This window comes from Engraulis encrasicolus, chromosome 23, assembly GCF_034702125.1.
Source record: "Engraulis encrasicolus isolate BLACKSEA-1 chromosome 23, IST_EnEncr_1.0, whole genome shotgun sequence".
Taxonomy (NCBI): Eukaryota; Metazoa; Chordata; class Actinopteri; order Clupeiformes; family Engraulidae; genus Engraulis; species Engraulis encrasicolus.
Genome location: NC_085879.1, coordinates 26,186,656 through 26,204,778, shown reverse-complemented (window position 1 = coordinate 26,204,778; position 18,123 = coordinate 26,186,656). Strand labels below are relative to the sequence as shown.

At 46.2% G+C, this 18,123-nt stretch overlaps 2 protein-coding genes across 2 annotated transcripts; both read right to left on the bottom strand.

Annotated features, from left to right (window-relative positions):
• Nucleotides 1–668: 668 nt before the first annotated feature.
• glod5 (glyoxalase domain containing 5) lies at nucleotides 669–4,085 on the bottom strand. Its single transcript, XM_063190291.1, has 4 exons — nucleotides 3,951–4,085; nucleotides 3,317–3,472; nucleotides 2,483–2,638; nucleotides 669–1,087 (listed from the first exon to the last, which is right to left on the bottom strand). Exons 1-4 carry the CDS (start codon nucleotides 4,005–4,007, stop codon nucleotides 965–967), a joined length of 492 nt encoding a protein of 163 aa, XP_063046361.1. The 5' UTR covers nucleotides 4,008–4,085; the 3' UTR covers nucleotides 669–964.
• A 1,805-nt stretch (nucleotides 4,086–5,890) lies between these two features.
• Nucleotides 5,891–17,549, bottom strand: rlim (ring finger protein, LIM domain interacting). The gene is made up of 4 exons (XM_063190376.1): nucleotides 17,315–17,549; nucleotides 15,616–15,818; nucleotides 11,753–11,935; nucleotides 5,891–9,494 (listed from the first exon to the last, which is right to left on the bottom strand). The coding sequence occupies exons 2-4, from the start codon at nucleotides 15,785–15,787 to the stop codon at nucleotides 7,189–7,191; spliced, it is 2,661 nt and encodes an 886-aa protein (XP_063046446.1). The 5' UTR covers nucleotides 15,788–15,818; nucleotides 17,315–17,549; the 3' UTR covers nucleotides 5,891–7,188.
• Between the last annotated feature and the right edge of the window lie 574 nt (nucleotides 17,550–18,123).

Below are 18,123 nucleotides of genomic sequence, written 5' to 3'. Positions count from 1 at the left end.
TAATAGTTTGTCAGCTAATAATTGGTAGAAATCAACAGGACAGCAAATACATCACAGAAATGAATACAAGTCCCTTTTGTCCGCGACCCCCGTAGGGTATCCCTGCCCCCAGTTTGGGAACCACTGGCAGGCCAGAACACCAAGAAAATGCAAACAGTGCAAACAGTTTCCACTAAAATCAGCTGCCATTAGGCTGCATGGCATGAAGTGCAGGTCCTCACTGCACAGCTGATGTCATCACCTCAAGGGCCAGATGGCAGCCAGGCTGTTTTAAGCTCAGGATTGCGTGAGTTGGAAATATCAAATCGAGCAGCCAAGGCAAAAAGAATGCTGGTCTGTGTGTACTTTATGTACATGGAGCTTATCATTGGTTAAAATCTTAAGTTTAGACTGTTTATGGTATTCCTTCAATCCACAAAGTTGCACAAAGATGGCTGCAGGAAGCCCTTCATAGGATACTTGCGAGAATGCACAAATCGATTTGTGATTTGATAATTTACCAGTCCCCATTGACCAAACATACAGTATATGCACTATGTTTTAGAGATACCTTTAACAAGGAAAACAAAGACGCTACTCAGCTTTCTGGCAATGACTGTGGAGAGATTTTGGCGTAGGCCTTCTACATAAAGAGAACTATTACAGAAATACATGTATATTGCATAAAGGATGGTTGAGTTCTTTATATACACTTTGTATACACACAATTGTGTTTTCCAAACTTTTTTTTTCTTAGATATTTTCAAGAAATGCCAAATATTTTTGTCCCTTCTATTTCAAAAAGCACAAGAAAAGTTAATGTATTAACCATACAAGTGATTACATTCAATATGGAATGGTTTTATTATATAAAAGCATATATTCACGGTTTTGAGCACACGCTCCCTTCTCTCCGTGACACCCCCCCCCCCCCCATCCCCTCAGTTTGGGAGGAGGTTGGTTGCCTACTGCCCTCTGGTGGCTGCTACTCGTTATAGTTGGACACTTCGATGAGATTGTGATCCGGGTCTCTGAAGTACAGGGAGTTTATTGGTCCCACTGCACCAGTCCTCTCCACAGGGCCCTCCTCAATGGCCACACCACAGGCCTGTCAACACAAACAGAAAACCAACGCTTTCAGTCCGAGACATACTTAACCCTTGTGTTTGTGGTTTTGTTCCATAGGTGTTCGGATTGAAAAGACCCGGGCTAATAGAAAAATACAAAGAGAGAGAGAGAGAGAGAGAGAGAGAGAGAGAGAGAGAGAGAGAGAGAGAGAGAGAGAGAGAGAGAGAGAGAGAGAGAGAAAAGAGAGAGAAAAGAGAGAGAGAGAAATAATCGTAGCACATAGCACTTGTTCATTCTCATGTTCCTCATGCTCTTCTCACGCAAGACAGCAACATTGATGCACAACTACAGAATCGAACAATATCTGCACTTCTTTTTCCACATATTTCACCTCTGCCTTGGCTACTCAACATGTGATCAGTATTGCATCAAACAGTTGCATGCACAGTTGGACCTTTTGATGTGCTCTTAATGGCCTACCCTAAAACATGCCCATAGATGCAAGATTTGAGCAAATGGCTAACTGTATGCATTTGAGGGCTCTGACAGGTTAATGTCATGACGTTGTGTCAATAATACATGTAACGTTGAGAAAAGACATGCAAATACACCCAGATCAAGCTATATACTATATACTATACCAGCACCAGTAGAGTCATTCATGTGCATGACCAGTGTGGTCTTCCCTCTGGAAATGATGTGCACTGGCACCTAGGACTGTGGCCAGAGTATTGAACTATTCTTCTGCTCATTGAAACGGTGCTGCCTACAGCCAGATTTGATATATTCTTTAATATTTCCGAAATAATAAACTAATATTTGGTAGTATGACCAAAGTACATTTTTTGGACTATTTTTGTACTATTTTTGGAAATTCAAAATGGTGGACATGGAGAAGATCTCCCTTTTCATGTATGAAAAAAGCAAATGCGATGCTATTTTCCCAGTCATAATAAATACTCAGAATTGGATGGTGGTGGTAAGTATTCATAGAAAAGATAACATTTGTGAATGTGCAGCATGAATGCTGGAAATAAACTGGTAAAAAATAATACTGTGTACCTTTAAAGGGAGTGGGGGCAATCAGGAGACTCATAATATTAAGAAAACAATAAACTGACTGAATTAAACGCTAAATTACAGGTATGGAAAAGTGTAGCCCATGGTCTTCTGGTGGCGTTGAAGCTCCCCTGTTCATGTGTGCATAGTATGTTGAGACTGAGGTGTTCCCGCCCAGTCTGCCCGTCGGATCTCGAACTCACCACCTCCTAGTCAACGCATCAGTTCAGGTATGGTAGGCACAACACAATAGCACTGAGCTTAAGGACCAGTCCGATAGCCCAGCGCTACGATACTGTATGAGGCATCGGGAAGGAGGTTTACTAACGTTCCACGCCACACTCTGTTAATTGGCCTCTGTTACAATGGGTTTTACCTGTAGATGCGCAGCTACTGTGGTGAGAGGAGTCTTTGTGACCAGGCACAGGTCTGCAGAGCCTGGCGTAGGGCTCTTCGCTTTGGGCTCAAACTCCTTCCCTGACTGGTGAAGGTTGATCTTCTGCTGGCCAAAGCCCAGGGCCTTCCTGTTTCCCTGTGGTGACAGCAGGCAAGATGGGAAGGATACATGCAGTCAATTTGGCAGTGTTCACTCAACACTGGAATTTAAAGTGAAAAAGTGAAAAGTGAAAGCCCATTGGGAAACTCCAACTCCCATTGTCATTGTGACACAGCACTCCACAGCACACAAGTGAACACTGCACACTGCGAAATTGCATTTATGCCTCACCCATGCAAGGGGGCAGCCCTCAGTGGTGCCCCATGGGGAGCAGTGCGGTGGAACGGTACCATGCTCAGGGTACCTCAGTCATGGAGGAGGATGGGGGAGAGCACTGGTCGATTACTACCCCCACCAACCTGGCGGGACGGGAGTCGAACCGGCAACCTCTGGGATGCAAGTCTGACGCCCTAACCGCTCACCCATGACTGCCCTAATTTAACACTCTCCTAGATGGCCCTGGTCCTCTCTAACTTTTAAACGAAGACCAAAATGTAGAATATTTTGTAGAGGAAGGGGTGAATAAGAGATGAGATAATTTGAGCAATATAAAGCAGTTTTTTAGTTGATTAACCTACTGGTATTTGTTTTAGTTCAGTATGTCCTGGGCCTGCATCCTCCATCTAAAACTTAGCAAATGCTGCCCCCAAGTGGACACCCTAACAAAATGCAAGTCTCATTCTGAAACAGGCAACAGCAAAGAAGAAGAATTACCTTGAAAGTTACGACATCCATTCCCAAGACTGAGGAATAAAATTCAGTGGTTCTGGGTATACTTCCAACAGTGAGCACTAGGTGGTCCAGATGACTTATCTTAATGGGACAGGAACTCTTGAAGCAAACTCCAGCTGTCAGTCTATGGGCCAGAGGCTTGGTTGGATGGGCAAAATAACAGATATGATTTCATTTAGCACAAATGCAACCAATTTCTCATAAACTGACGAAATCTTGTGTAATCCGTGTAGCTGAAGGTGTGATTTAGGCCTACTGTCCGTTAATTTGGTATCTTGTGTCGCCAGCCAACAGCAACAGAGTAGCCTACAAGAACAGAAAATCTCTAAAAAGAGTCTGTGATACTACAGACTTTACGGTACGCGGAAACAAATCCCAAGTCTGCCAGCGTCCAGAAGTTTTATCAGGTCTCTCGACCTTCATATTATGGACAAACTTCAACCAGAAGTATCTCGTTTAAATGTCTCATGTTCAGCCAACTCCTCCATCTTCTTAACTTCCACTAACCCAAGTAGAGAACTAGGAAACATCAATCTACCTAGTAGGCTACCTGCCGTTGTCGGGCTACATCTCAAAATTATGTCTGGCGTGATATTTGTAACTTCCAAACACTTACCCTTTGGTACGCTGCCTGGCTGCGCGACAAAACGATGCTTAGTGCTCTCAAGGCCATGGTGAGATTCAGCAACCTTCTCTCTGCAATCTTCAATCTGCGTGTGCAGTTGTCCCTACGAATTACCGTAAAGCCAGTGCGGCGCATAAATTCGAAGTCCAAAAACCAAAGGTCCTGCAAGCGCCTCAAGAGGCAAAACGTTGAATAACGTGAAGTAGACTGCTCCTGCAGTAAAATTTGAACTACCGGTACCTCACAGATTGTTGCATTACTCATGACACTCAATAAGGATTATGTCTTATGAGGGACGCCCTAAATTGAAAATACTTTATATTTTTTCATTCATATAGCCTAGGCTACATTGCCTTCAATGACCATGTATTTGACATCCACCCTCAACCCAATTAGATAATTAATTGGCCAAAAGGCCTACCGAGAAGTGGCCATGAGAAACAGTTCCTGACAAACATACATTACTTTTAAGTTTTTATTTAAATCCAAAAGCTCCTGAGCAACTTTAAGTTCAGTCCTTGGAATAAATGCAGGATCAGACACTTTGCTCGAGTCAAGTGCACTCAGGCATGGATGAGGGTGTAAGCAGAGAAGACCACTGACATATTTCTCATACTGACGCAGAATTCAACCCTATAACAAATCCCCTCATAACCATTACAACATCCCTCCTGTATGCAACAAAACAATGTTAACCACACAGCAAGTGTGTAGCAAATGATTTGTCTTTCAGAAGGATGAAGGCAGATATCCATCTTGGTTAGATCATGTCCAAAACATCTTCTATACCCATCTTGAGTTTTGGAGGTTCCATACGATTTTGGCATGCACGGTGGTGGAGTTTTAGCGGAGTGAAAGTTGTTCACAACAGATTTCAACCCAAGAGCATTTACACCATTGTCATCTTTTTTTGGATCTGTATTTATTTGAGTAACTTTATTAACATGTGAATATTCACAGTCTAACAATCATTCCATTCCAAAACAGAAAAAGTTCTAACATACCCCCACCCAACCCCCACCCCCACCCCAAAAAAAAACCCGTCCTGTACCCCTCATTCCCTCCCTCCCCTCCCCCCTTGTTCTGTTTGTAAATATTGCACCGGTACAGCTTGTGTTAAGTGAAGCCGTAACATCTCTCTATTCCACTTGAGTGCAGTTGCATCACACTTGGGAGCAAATGCAGTTACACATCACATCGTTCATTGTAAAAAAACACTGTCAAGTTTGAGTGCTTAACTGTCATGCACCAGGGCACGAGGGTTTCATTTTTTTTTTTTTGATAGCAAATGTCTAGCCTGTTTTTTTACCACCCCCCTCAAACTAATTCAATTCGTCGATGGTCTGGACCTTGAGTTCTGGGAAAGGTCATGTCCAGTTACCAGACCATCAGCTATTCAGCAAATGGGAAAGGGAAGGAGGGAGGCGCACATTTTAAACATCAACCACTCACCTGAATACAAATTCAAAGTATTCGTATTCAAGTAAATGACATCAACAGACTTCATCCCTCCCACCAGCAATTGTTTTTCAGTGTGGTGAATGAACAAATTGTTGGTGAAATGATGGGTAAAATTGGCCTACTTTTCCTCAAATTTCAATGGAATTCATTCGTACCTCCACTTATCGTTTCTCAGATCCGACAGATCCAGACCCTCAGTACGAATTAAATTAGTATGAGGTGAAGGTAAAACCAGGGGGTATTCCAAGAACTGAGCTCATTAGTAAACCAGGTACAAGTTAGCTTCATGGTAGTGGTAAATCATCTAAAAGAAGAGCCTGGAGTCCTCATTTTTTTTAACGAAATGAGACCTGTGGGCCATCTATTAACAGATTTGCCACTAGCAGTAGTTTGACTGAGCTTGATTTACCACCTATGTTCTTGGAATACCCACAAGGCTAACAAATGACAGCAGTGTTATGTCCATCACGTCTGGGTCATTTTCAGGGGTTAACACCGCTTGATGTTTAATGGTTTTTAAGTACTTTTTAACAAAAAAAGTCTTCCGACATTTCTTTTTGTTTGTGGCAACACATTCATCATAGCTTACAATGTTTTACAAAACTATTATGTTGGGGATTTTTTGTGTTTGTTTGTGTTTTTTTTTTTTTTACAGACGGAATGATTTCAAAATGCCCCCATTTGCAAAAAAAGCCCCTAGGCTTAGTTGTCTGTTAACTGTAGACATTCAATCATTTAAAAAAAGAGGAGAAATAACAGATGCAGCTCAATGATGTACTTCAGGGGTATATTATTAGATATCATTTGGTCTAAAGTATGAAAACAACACCTTTGCACTCGCAATTAACATCTGAACTGGGAGGGAAGCTATATTTTCACCCACTGGTTAGTAATTGTGACTGCACACTGAAATCTTAAAACTATTTAGCCACACAATGAACTGGGCTTTGCCTTCCCTCCAACAATATTTAACTTAAACACAGAAACACGCCCACACATTTTCTTTTCTTCCTTTGAACACACTTCAGTCTCTTGACTCCTGGGAGAGAACGTCTTCTGCACCTTGTAACCGACTTCTTGGAGAAGAGGGGCGGGCGGCGCTTCACTGACTGAGCCCAGCTGCGAGGGTCCAAGACGAGAGCGTATGTGCGTGTGTGTGTGCGTGTGCACACGTGTATGTGTGTGTGTGTGTATGTGAGCACAACATGCGGTCCTTTTCGTTCTACTTCATGTAACTCCCGAATATTCTTGGCAGCATCCCAACCGCCAACCAGCCCACCTTTCCAAACACTCCTCTTCCTCCTCCTCCATGGACAGGGGAACACATGCTCAAGACCGACGTCTGAGTACGGTTAAGTCTGGACAGTTAGCATCATCAGCCAAGTATCCCCATCCCGATATCTACACTCCTCCCCTTCCATTCCATTCCATTCCCCACAGCCTCGCCTACCCTGCGCTTAAGATGCAAGGGTAGGCATACTGATTGCTTAAAAATAAAAAATACAAAAATAAACGCCCCATCCGGGCAGCAAAACATTGCCCAGACTCTGGGAAAGCAGCAAAAGAAGAAGTAGAGGGAGAAGAGGAAAGGGAGACCAACAAAATGAACAGGTGTGAGGGGAGGAGGGAGGGGGGAGAACGTCTTTGTCTGAGACGCTCAGACCAGTGGAGGGAGGATGGAAGTTACTAAAAGACGTTTCTCCACAAAATAAAAACGTGGGTGTTGGCGGTTGGGTCGGGTTGGAGGGACTGCGCTGCGGGCTTTTCTTCAGACGACACTCTCCCTGTTGGTGGTGGCCAGTACGGCGCGTCGGCAGATGGGACAGGTGGAGTTCTCTGAGAGCCAGCGGTCGATGCAGTGCACGTGGTACTCGTGCTGGCAGGGGAGCTTGCGCAGCTTGTGGCCCTGCGCGTACTCGGTGATGCAGACGCTACACGTCTTGAGGGCGTCGCTCTCGCCGAAGTTGCGCGTGGCCAGGTTGTCGATCTGCTCCTTGGTGAGCCCGCGGGGCGTGTCCTCGTCGTCGTCGTTCAGGAGGAAGAAGTGCGCCAGGCGCAGGAACGGCAGCGAGCCCGTCTCCTCCAGGCTGATGGGGCCCCGGGTGCGGCCGCTACCGTCCACCACGGAGGCGGGCAGTTCCACGGCGACGCCGCCGTCGGCCGTGGAGTCCCTGTCGCGGTCTTCGGGCTGCGCGGCGCCGGCCGCACCACCACCGGATCCGCCGGCTTGGGCCAAGGCGGCCGAGAAGCCTGCGGCGCCCCCGGAGGCGGCGAGGAGCGCGGCGGCGTCCGAGCCTGGCGGTGGTGGCGCGTCGCCAGCGCCCCCGCCGGGCCCGCTGGCTCGGGGCGAGTCGGACGAGTCCGAGTCCGAGTCCATGAAGTAGCTGAGCTCGCCGAAGCCCGTCAGGATGTGTCGGATCATGGACTGTAGCGCCACGGAGGTGGCCTCGCCCAGCCCGGCGTCCGAGATGCGCCGTATGGGGATGCGGATGGTGCTAATGTAGGTGCGCACGCCGGCGCGCTCCGACCGCGAGAACGTCCGGCGGAAGCCGCCCTGCTCCGTCTCGTACAGGAAGGTGTTGTTGCCCCCGGCAGCCGCGGTTGCCCCTCCGCTGTTGCCAGTCCCTGGGGCGTTGGCGCTGCTAGCTCCACTACTGCTACTACTGCTACTACCACTGGTACTGCTGCTGCCGCCACTACTACTAGTGCTGCTGCTGTTGCTGTTGCTGTTGTTGTGCGTGCTGGCAGGCTGGGATCGAGAGCGCGTGCGGCTGGCGATACTGTCCCTCTGCCGGTACTCTCCCGGCCTCACCCTCCGCACCTGCAGGTCCAGCCTGATGGTGGGGGGCCTGCGTCCAGCGCCGGCCTCCCCAGCCGCGGGCTCCTCATCCTGGGCAGCAGTGGCGGCGGCGGCCGCAGCCGTAGCTGTTGGCGGTGTTGTTGTTGTTGTTGTTGGGGCTTCGGTGGAGCCGTAGCCACTGGCGGCTGCCAGGAACGCCTGGTGGTCCAAGCTCTCGGCGGCGGTGGCGGCGGCGTACTCGCTGCCGCGCGGCGTGCGGATGTGCTGGCGGGTGCGCGAGCTGCCCTCCATGTGTGCGGGCGGGGGAGGTGGCGGAGGGGCGAGAGGAGGAGGAGGCAGCGGCGGCTCGGGGAGGGTGGGCGCCGGGGGCAGGCCGTCCATGCGGTCCAGGGTGTGGGGCGAGCGGCTGCGGGCCGTGCAGGCGCGGGTGCGGCGCTGCTCGGGGCTCCGGCTGCGGGGGCGCACCACTCCGCGCCGCGTCTGCGGGGGCTCCGCTAGTGTGGCTGCCGCCGCCGCCGTCGCCGCCGCTAATCTTGCTCGTGCCGCCGCCGCCGCTGCCACTATGGCCGCTGCTCGTGCCGCCTGCCTGGGCGGAGGAGTTGGGATGGTGATGGGGATGGGCACGTGTACGGGTATGGGCACAGCCACAGGTACGGGTACGGGTATTGGCACAGCCACGGGCACCTGGAGGGGCTGTGGGCTGGCAGGCCGTGTGCTGGGTGGAGAGAGTTCGGGCTCCACAATCACCGCCAGCTCCTCTACCACTGGCTCCTCTTCCAGCTCCATGGGCTCCTCCTCCTCCTCCTCTTCTTCTTCTTCTTCTTCTTCTTCTTCTGGAGCAGTAGTGCCCTCACTCGCCACCTCTTCTTGGGCCACCTCCTCCGCGGGGTCGCCACCAGCCTCTTCGTGGTCCTCCCCAGATGGAGGTGCTGGCACTGCCGCATTGGTCGTGGTGGTGGTTGATCCTGCGTCTCCACCAGTCTCCTGCTCCTGCTGCTGCTCTTGCTCCTGCGCCTGCTCTGCAGACGCAGACGCCCCGGCCCCGGCCGCCGCCGCCCCCTCTGTCTGCGTCTCCTGCTCGGTTGCCAGGCTGCGGTTGATGTTGATCTCCAGGCTGAAGCGGAAGTCTCCGCTGCTGGGGTTGGTTCGGCTGACGGCGCGCCAGGACTGGTTGCCGCGGTGGCCCGAACGCGTGGTGTTGCCCGTGCGCCGCACGGTGTTCAGCCAGTCCAGCAGCGTGTCGCCGTTGGGGGGCTCGCCGCCCTCCTCCAGATCTGTACATGGAGAAATGAGAAATAGTTTACAATCATGTGGGATCATATAAAATGGTGGAAAACACAGCTTACTTTTCTCACCTTCGCCATTAACGGGGCATTTCCACACAGACAAATTTCCCTTTGCTCTGACAATTACTGGAGGCAAAATGTCGCCTCGTAGGGCAAAGGCAGGGCGAATTTGCCAAGCGAGGCAAATTGGAATAGGCAAAACAAGAATACCGTAAAAATGAGATGATTAAATCTGATTAACACTCAAATAAGTGTGTGACATTTGCATTAGGGATGTGCACGAATATTCGAAGGTTCGAATATTCGTTTTCCTTTCGAATTTAGAATAGTCCTGTCGAATAAAAAAAATCCAGCCAGTAAAAAAAATCTGTGTTGGCCTCCCGTCCCTTGCAGTGTTAAGTGACAAATGAAAAGTACTGCAGGGTTACATTAAATTAACCTAGTAGCTACCCTGTATTCTAATTTCTCTGGTAGGTCTAGATACGATGCTCATCTTTCATTTCCAACCAACACATAAGGCGAGTGTGTCTGAAAGCGTCCCGCCCCCCGCCGACACGACACACACAGCCAGGGAGAAGCACGCATCTCGCGCATTTCAGGAATGGGCATTGGGCATTCATAAATAAATCGCTGACACTGTAAATCTGCTATTGGTGATTTTTTTTTTAAACATGGACTGTCATCAGTAACTGTTCGGGAATAATGTCACATCAATGTCTGATTTGACCATCGTAAACATCTGCAAGGTACGCTGTTAGCCATTGTCAGTGTCAACAATGGCAGGTTATTTCAAAACAGGTAAAACGCTAATAATGATAAGCTAACAAACGAAGTAAGCTAGCTGAGTACTCTTAGCTGAGGCAATTTTATTTGGCTCACTTCACTATAATCTGCAACTGTTTGGGGGTTGTTTCATATGGCGTTGCTTCGGATTTGTGAAACAAACTTTGTAAAAGCCACCCCTGTAGCCGTGTGAATCGGGATACTGTCTGTCAACAATGTCAAATGCTAACTAGTTCTAATGCAGCTAGCGAACAACTGTTCAGTTTGCCGTGCCACGAGAATAGAGCTCTTCAGCGTTGACGTCAACTTGTATGCGGCGTTTGGACTACCGGTTCCCTGGCGATTTTTTACATTGCAAAACGCCATAGAGATTCAGGTTTGGCAAAAATATAAGTTGCACGGCAACAACGAACATTAGCGTGTCCCCGCATCCCTTTCTCATTAGTGGAACGGATCGTATCATCATGTTGGTGTATTCACATGTTAAATCATGACGATTATAATTCAATATTGCTAACCCCTTTCTGATCATTAAAACTTCCGAACTACATACTTTCCTTTGGTTGCCATGGGTACAACCTTCCGCACGTACATGCCGTTAGATACTGGCGCCGTTTCTGTAGTCGCCAAAAGCTTCCGGGTTTAGCATATGGACGCAACATCGTATTTATGTCGAAGTTTGACACAAAATGATCAACCATGTCATACCTACAGCCTATTTTTAACACCCTCGACAGTTTGCGGGGGTTCGCTAAGCGCGTGCTTGCTCTCGGAGCTTATTTGAAATTTACCCCTATTCATTCCCAATGGAGGCCGGAAGCCGATAGGAACCAGGACGTCCTTAAATGCTAACATGAAAGACTACAATCTACTACATGCTTCCGCTTCCGCTGAAGAACTCTATGGAAGGAGGGGAAGGCAATGATAAATATTTCTCGTCACGGACGCACAGACCTCTTCCAGTGAACGTGCTGCTGGACGTTCAGAGGTGTACACTCGACAGCATTTTCTAGCTATTGCTCCCCCCTGGTGCTGTAGATGGAAGGCCACTGTAAATAAGTATTGAACTCTTTATGATACGTCGGCGGAATTTAGGCTACATGTTTCAAGGGATGACGGTGGGAGTCCCTCAGTCAGCAAACGCACATCTTTTTTTTTTTTTTTTTTTTTTTCGAATTTCGAATAACATTCGAATAGTGGCCATCGAATTTCGAATAGTGTTTTTGGCAGAAATGCACATCCCTAATTTGCATCAGAGGCGGGGGTTACAAAGCTTTTCAAATAAAAATGCCAGATGATGACGATATTATTTCTGTTGACTTCGCCAAAATGTAGTTTCTACTGACGGGTCAATAACACGACTGTTCCCAATACAGCCTAACAATCAAGTAATATCTATAATGACATGACATACAAGTCCATAACAGTCAATCCATTTCACATAGATGGGTAGAGCTCCTCACCAGCGGCCTCTGGCCTGCGTTCATCACTGCTGCCGACGCCGCCATCGCTGGTGCTGGCACTGGGGCTGTCACTGGGACTGGCACTGGCGCTGGCACCGTTCGGGGCGGTGCCTGTTGCCGGCCGCGGCCCGCCATCCTTCACCTGCTGCAACCGGGTCAGCAGCTCCTCCTCTGTGATCTCACCTGGGCACACAGGTAGACAAAACACACCGCCATGTTAGAACTCATCCTAGTGGCCGTTTGGATTCCTCAGTCTTCCTGGCCCTGTTATCTGAAAGGGTTTTAGTTATAAACAACTGGACTTCTTCAAGCTACTGCAGCGGCCAATACTACAAAGCTGGTTCAGGAGTAAACCAGGTTAAGTTAAGAGGTAAATCGTCTAATAATGTCAATGCATCACTGTAGCATGTGTGTATGCTACAGTGATGCATTGACTTTCACTAGCTTAGCTACATATTCCCTCTTTTAACTTGTCTTAAAGCAAGACAACTCTTAACATGAAAAACAAGACACCTAACCACCTTTAAAAACCCTGGCCAACAATTTTAACTATATTCAGCCCCAAAATAGTGGCATACCCCTTTAAGCAAGTACGGTTGCTTATAACTAAACCCTTTTGAATAACTGATCCTGGTTTGATTCAAACACAGTGCATACATAGCAGAGACATTAGACTTAAGATCCCCAGGGATTGATTAAATAATAATTGGATAACAGAGAAACACGCATGATTGTGTATGCATTGTCGGGATCCACAAAAGTCCATCCACATCACAAATACCACCACAACATTGGGCCACTTTAGAGCGCAGAGTATGAGGACGGACTAACGGGCCAGACTTCAATTGAAAAACTTTTGGGTTTTTTTAATCTGTGTGCAACAATGTAAATGTTGGGTAACGTGATTTGATTCTTTATTGTCCACAGGTGTGGAAACATGTCTTCAGTTTCACCATTGTAAACATCATCCCCAATCTTGCAGTGTGTTACCAACCTTGCAGTGAGGGGCAAAAAAACTAAACAAAAAATGCAATCAGTGCTGTCACTTATCAGGACAGGCCACTCACATCATTGCTTGAAGTTCAGTCACGGGGAACGCTACGTTCCAAAATAACATTGGATCCAGGGCTCTAAATTAACATTTATTCATCACCAGCCAAAATGGTTAGTAGATGTTAATCTTACTGGCTACAGTAAACACACAGTCACTAACGGGTCAAAGTGGCTAGTAAGTTGGTCTTTTCAAGCAGCCAAACTGAAATTTCACCAGCATTTGGCCAGTTGGCTGGTGTTCATTTAGAGCCCTGATTGCTTCCCATTCCACTGTGCCGGGACAGAGAGGGAGTGTGTGTGTGTGTGTGTGTGTCGGCACACGTGTGTGTGTGTGTGGGGTGGGGGGGGGGGGGGGGGGGGGGGGGGGGGGGGGGGTGGGTCGGATCTTCAGACAGTTTTCAGCTTTACATGTATTGTATGTTCTGCATATACAAGCACCAGCCCAAGACGAGACCGGAGATAGAAATGAGAGTGTCAGACCAGTCAACAACAAGCCAGTCCGTCACGCACATTTGCTCTTAGTTTAGAATATAAGCTTAGACGTTGTTGTCATTTTAATTTGTCTTTGCCTCACTGTATAGAATGTATGTATAGATGTTGTTGTCACTTTTAAATCTCTTTGGCCTCACTGTATATCTAGAATTTGTCATCGGCACAGATCATGAGGAGTGCTATCAGAGGAAGTTGATTGGCCAAATGAACGCACGTGGCTGCACATAATGTGCGTTTCTGGCACTGCTGTCCCCACCCAACTGAACCTGAGCCTCTCCGCCTCTGTGGTGTGCTTCTCGAAAGTGTAGTTGTTAGCCATAGCAACTTGGGTAGTTGCCAATGGGAAAGTGCATTGCAAACAACACAGTAGCTAACGTAGTTAGCAACTATGGTTTCGAGAACTGCACCCCTGTTCAGAAACAGGTGAGAAAACACCACTCAACGTATGGTGATGAAAAATACTCAAAATACTCTGAAGATCCCATTCACACTAAGACTTATGACTACGACAAAAAAATTATATTTGCTTTACATATAGTGTCAGACTGAACAGTGTTGTTGCAATAACCAAAACAACGATTTCACAGGCTACTGCCAGACACTCACCGTTTAATTAATTCCATGTACAGGATGTATAATTCTTAGTGGTTAAAACTCTGTCATTAATCATGTCATGAAAGATGTCATCAGTGTACATGCTCACAAACCTGTTCCTGCCCCCCCCCAAACACCAATGTTGCTAACGGGACGGACAAAAGCTGCCGAAACCAACAAACTCCTGAATCCAACTTGCCCCCAAGCGTTCACCAAATTGTCTGTATGGGCATGCACAAGGAAATTCTTCTTATTCCATGTTGCAGTTGATACAAATCTGAATATGGTATGTAAAGCGATGATTTCAAATCAAAGCGTTTCCCACAACACTCCCCCGGACCGCTGCCAAAAGTGGGGTTTTCTGACAGCGGATCGTGGAAGTGATCACGAGAGCCATCGTTCACTTACTAAAGACTCGCATAAGCATCGGCTGACTCGGGACCGTGATTAATGAAACTTTTAATTCTACCTGGTGCCCCTATAAATAATATATCCCCATACATGAGCCATATCCTAGACCTAATTGATATGAAATTGCAACAAGGGGAATTTTGTTCTGTGGTTATGGCACACAAAATCTCTGTTGTGACCTGACAGATTCATGCAACTTAGCATACTGGATATGCACAGGAGATATGAGACACTGTGTAGCCATAACACAACTCAGAAGAACAAAGTCCCCATCAATTTCAGTTGAATGCCATATCTCTTTGAATTTTGCAATGCATAGTGATAAAGGGAATTCCGTTTTTCTTTTCCTCTCTCATAAGCTGACATTGGGAAATAAGACAGAAAGATATGTCGGTGAACACTGAGATCACCTTTCACGGTACCAAATCCCAGTGAAACAACACCTCAGTGATCGCAAGAGCAGAGAGCAGTGAAATATGCAGGGACAAACACGACATTACCTGAATCTGGCAAACCAATCACAACACAGGACATTTGTTTTGAATCTTTGGATGACAATTGGACAGGGTATTCAGGGAGTGACGACAAAGTTTTGGCCAATAGGCACAGACACAGTGTGAAAAACAACGGGTTGTTCCCATCAATAATCTTCCAATGTCTGATTGATCGGGGCCAGACTATATTCACATTTAATCTCACATTTAGTCTGGCTTGTTGTCAGGCTATCAAAGTGTACTTAGTTGTCAAAAATGTATGTACTGTAACAGGTGTGTTAGCACAGAGGATTTAAAATTGTGTTTCCTATGCGCAGTTCAAATTAAGATATTGATGAAGACATTGCCAAAAATCTCTCTCTCTCACACACACACTCTCTCTCTCTCTCTCTCTCTCTCTCTCTCTCTCTCTCTCTCTCTCTCTCTCTCTCTCACACACACACACACACACAAATAATGCCACCTTCATACTGTAATATTTGTGAGAATGCAGCGCACGCACGCACACACACACACACACACACACACACACACACACACACACACACACACACACACACACACACACACACACACACACACACACACACACACACACTCAAATAATGCCACCATCATACAGCAATCTTTGTGAGAATACTGCAATTTTGGTGGACATACACACACACTTAGTGGCAAGGGAATGAATATGTCTCCTACTTTAGATTAACAGAGGCAAAATGTCTTTCACATTATAGGCCAACCATGTGCAAGAGTAAACTTTGTTGTAGGAAGAACCATTGAGTGAATGAGCGGCAAATAAGTGTAAACGAGTCTTACCAGGGTTGCCGAGAAGATTGTTGTCCCTCATCAATCTATAGTCCTCCTCGCTGAGGTTGTTTACAAACTGGTAGAAGGCCTCCTCCCTGTCGAGGCGTGCCAACTGACGTCTCCGTTGAGAGTCCGACTGGTCGCTGCCACCACCTTGCTCTGCATTGTCCGAACCTTCCATACTCGCCCACCACAACAGGTTTCACGACCAGCTGTAAAATTAACAACATATGTTATAAACTTAAAAGGGAGAGATTTGGGTGGACGTTTGAGTTTGGGCCTTTTTTGAACAGGCAACTATTTCCAAAACAATAACGGTTCTGATATGTTATGGTCCTGCATTTGGATTTCAAAGACGACCCAAGACAGCAGACGATAGAAACACACCTGATCTACCAAGTGATTTATGATGGCTGACCGCTAATATTTGCTAACGTCATAACAGCAGCAATCATGCCATCTGTTTCCGATTCATGGAAACAAATATTGCGTGGAAATTCATACTTGTGCTCGTTCATCCAATCATAAAATGTGCAACGATTCGGCTAATAGAAGGGCTAAAGGAAAATGACCAAACTGCGTCATCCTTATCCTACTGCTCTAATGGTAAATTGTGAACATCCAGCTAACGTCAGCCAGCTCGGACATCTAACTGTTATTAGCCAACGAGCTAGCTTGGCAAGTTGGGTAGCTGGCAAATTAAGATAGGTTTAAGCAACCATTGATCAGACACACCATTACGGTGACATTAAATGTGATACACAAAACGTGTCTTTCAAAATTGCAAACTACTAGCAGCTAAATCAAGGTAAAGGTACGCTTTGGTGGGTGGCCTGTGTTCAGGTTAGTGTAAATTAACGTTAAGAAAAACAAAATGGCATCGCAAGCTAAAATAGCAAGTACCTTCAAGCTAGCTAGCACCTTGCTTTTGCAGCTTACCAGTGATACTTACAGTAGGTATTAGCCAGCTAACTTAATCCAATTAAATTAAGACAGTCAGTAAAAGTTAACAATTTAATTACAAAACATGGTTACAAATTACTGCAAGTGCATGTATAGAGCTTATAGAAGAACTAAGAAAATATAAGCAACAATATGTTTCACATAAGCTTTGTCAACAACCAGAGTCGATGTTTTGGTGTTTAGCTAACCAAAGGCTAGTCCAACACAATGTCACGTACGCAAATCACAACAGACACTGGCCAGAATTATCGACCTGACAGCTAAGTCCGTATCTATGTTTATAGTTGGAAATGGGGACACTCATTAAATGAGTGCAATCGATTTCAATTACCAACTACGATTGGTATATAAGGGTGGCAAATGGATCTTTGATCATCTTGTCAACGCTAGCAGTCTGTAGGCTAATGTTTCATACCATTGCTAACGAGGATCTTGGCCTAAACTAATGCTATTTTCAGATACTGTCTAGTTTATAATGTCAGGTATGTTGGGTGTACATGGGACAACAACAAACACCCGTTTTCATTGGTATGCGTTTGTTGGTGGCTGTGGCAGTTATGCTGAATAGACTTGAAAATACCTAAGTCAAGTTAGCCGTTTAATAAAACGACACAGCTAATCAGTTTACTTTGCAGTGAGCTGTTGTGATAGCTAACATTACCTTGAACCATAACTATAGACACACTTTACAACACAAGACACACCTATATTGTTAACACCGAACCACTGCTCATTTTGAATTTACCTGATGGAAATGTGTGTCTTGGTCGTGATGTTGTGATGATTCTTTTTTTCCTTTTGTCTTCGAAAATTGTGTTTGGTTTCAAGGTTCCATTTTCTCTTACAGTGAACTAGGAGCGGAAACAGGATGTACGTCAGTTGACCGTAGCCAAGAAAAGTGACCACAGAGCCACCTTGCGTTCTGGGGTTTAATCAACCGGGGTGTCCTCTGCTGTCTGATGTCTTTGTCCAAGAGCATCCTTTTTTATTTGTGGTAAGCCATTCAAATCCTATCAAAGCTTTCGCAGTATTGTCCCTGGTTTTCTATTTGCTTCTATGTACTTGCTATTTCTGTATACAAATTGTTGGAATTGTTGGATCGATGGTTTGTTGGATGGTTTAGGATCATGGTCTCAAGAAGTGGCTCAAACATTCTGCATCCAAATAAAACTGTCCTGGTTTTATGAGTTCTCTACACAACACTGTAAATTTAGGGCAGACATCATAATATCATACAATGTTGCCTTCTTCATATGGATTACCCAAACAGTCGCTTCTCCGCCACCATGTCACAGGTAGTCACTCGATCCCCATTGCCAAATTATTATTCCATTCCCATAAGTGTGATCCTAGATGATGTGTGGATGTGTGGAGCTCAGTGAAATGCCAGAGCTTGGTGGAACTACTACTACTAATAATAATAACAACTGTTAAAACAAAAATAACAAAGTAAAGTAAAAGATAAAAATAGATAAGACATAAAAAAGAAAAGAAAATAAAGCTGAAATAAATATAATATGGTTGAATCAGAGGACAAGTGAAGGCAGAGGGTAT

What these genes read in the sequence shown, in the direction of transcription:
- glod5 (XM_063190291.1), bottom strand. Translation starts at nt 4,007, where the DNA reads ATGGCCTTGAGAGCACTAAGCATCGTTTTGTCGCGCAGCCAGGCAGCG. An exon ending in GCCAGGCAGCGTACCAAAGG is followed by an intron (nt 3,473 to 3,950) that starts GTAAGTGTTTGG and finishes CATCCAACCAAG; the next exon opens with CCTCTGGCCCATAGACTGAC. An exon ending in CAGTAGCTGCGCATCTACAG is followed by an intron (nt 1,088 to 2,482) that starts GTAAAACCCATT and finishes TTGTGTTGACAG; the next exon opens with GCCTGTGGTGTGGCCATTGA.
- rlim (XM_063190376.1), bottom strand. Translation starts at nt 15,787, where the DNA reads ATGGAAGGTTCGGACAATGCAGAGCAAGGTGGTGGCAGCGACCAGTCG. An exon ending in CAATCTTCTCGGCAACCCTG is followed by an intron (nt 11,936 to 15,615) that starts GTAAGACTCGTT and finishes CTGTGTGCCCAG; the next exon opens with GTGAGATCACAGAGGAGGAG. An exon ending in ACGCAGGCCAGAGGCCGCTG is followed by an intron (nt 9,495 to 11,752) that starts GTGAGGAGCTCT and finishes CTCCATGTACAG; the next exon opens with ATCTGGAGGAGGGCGGCGAG.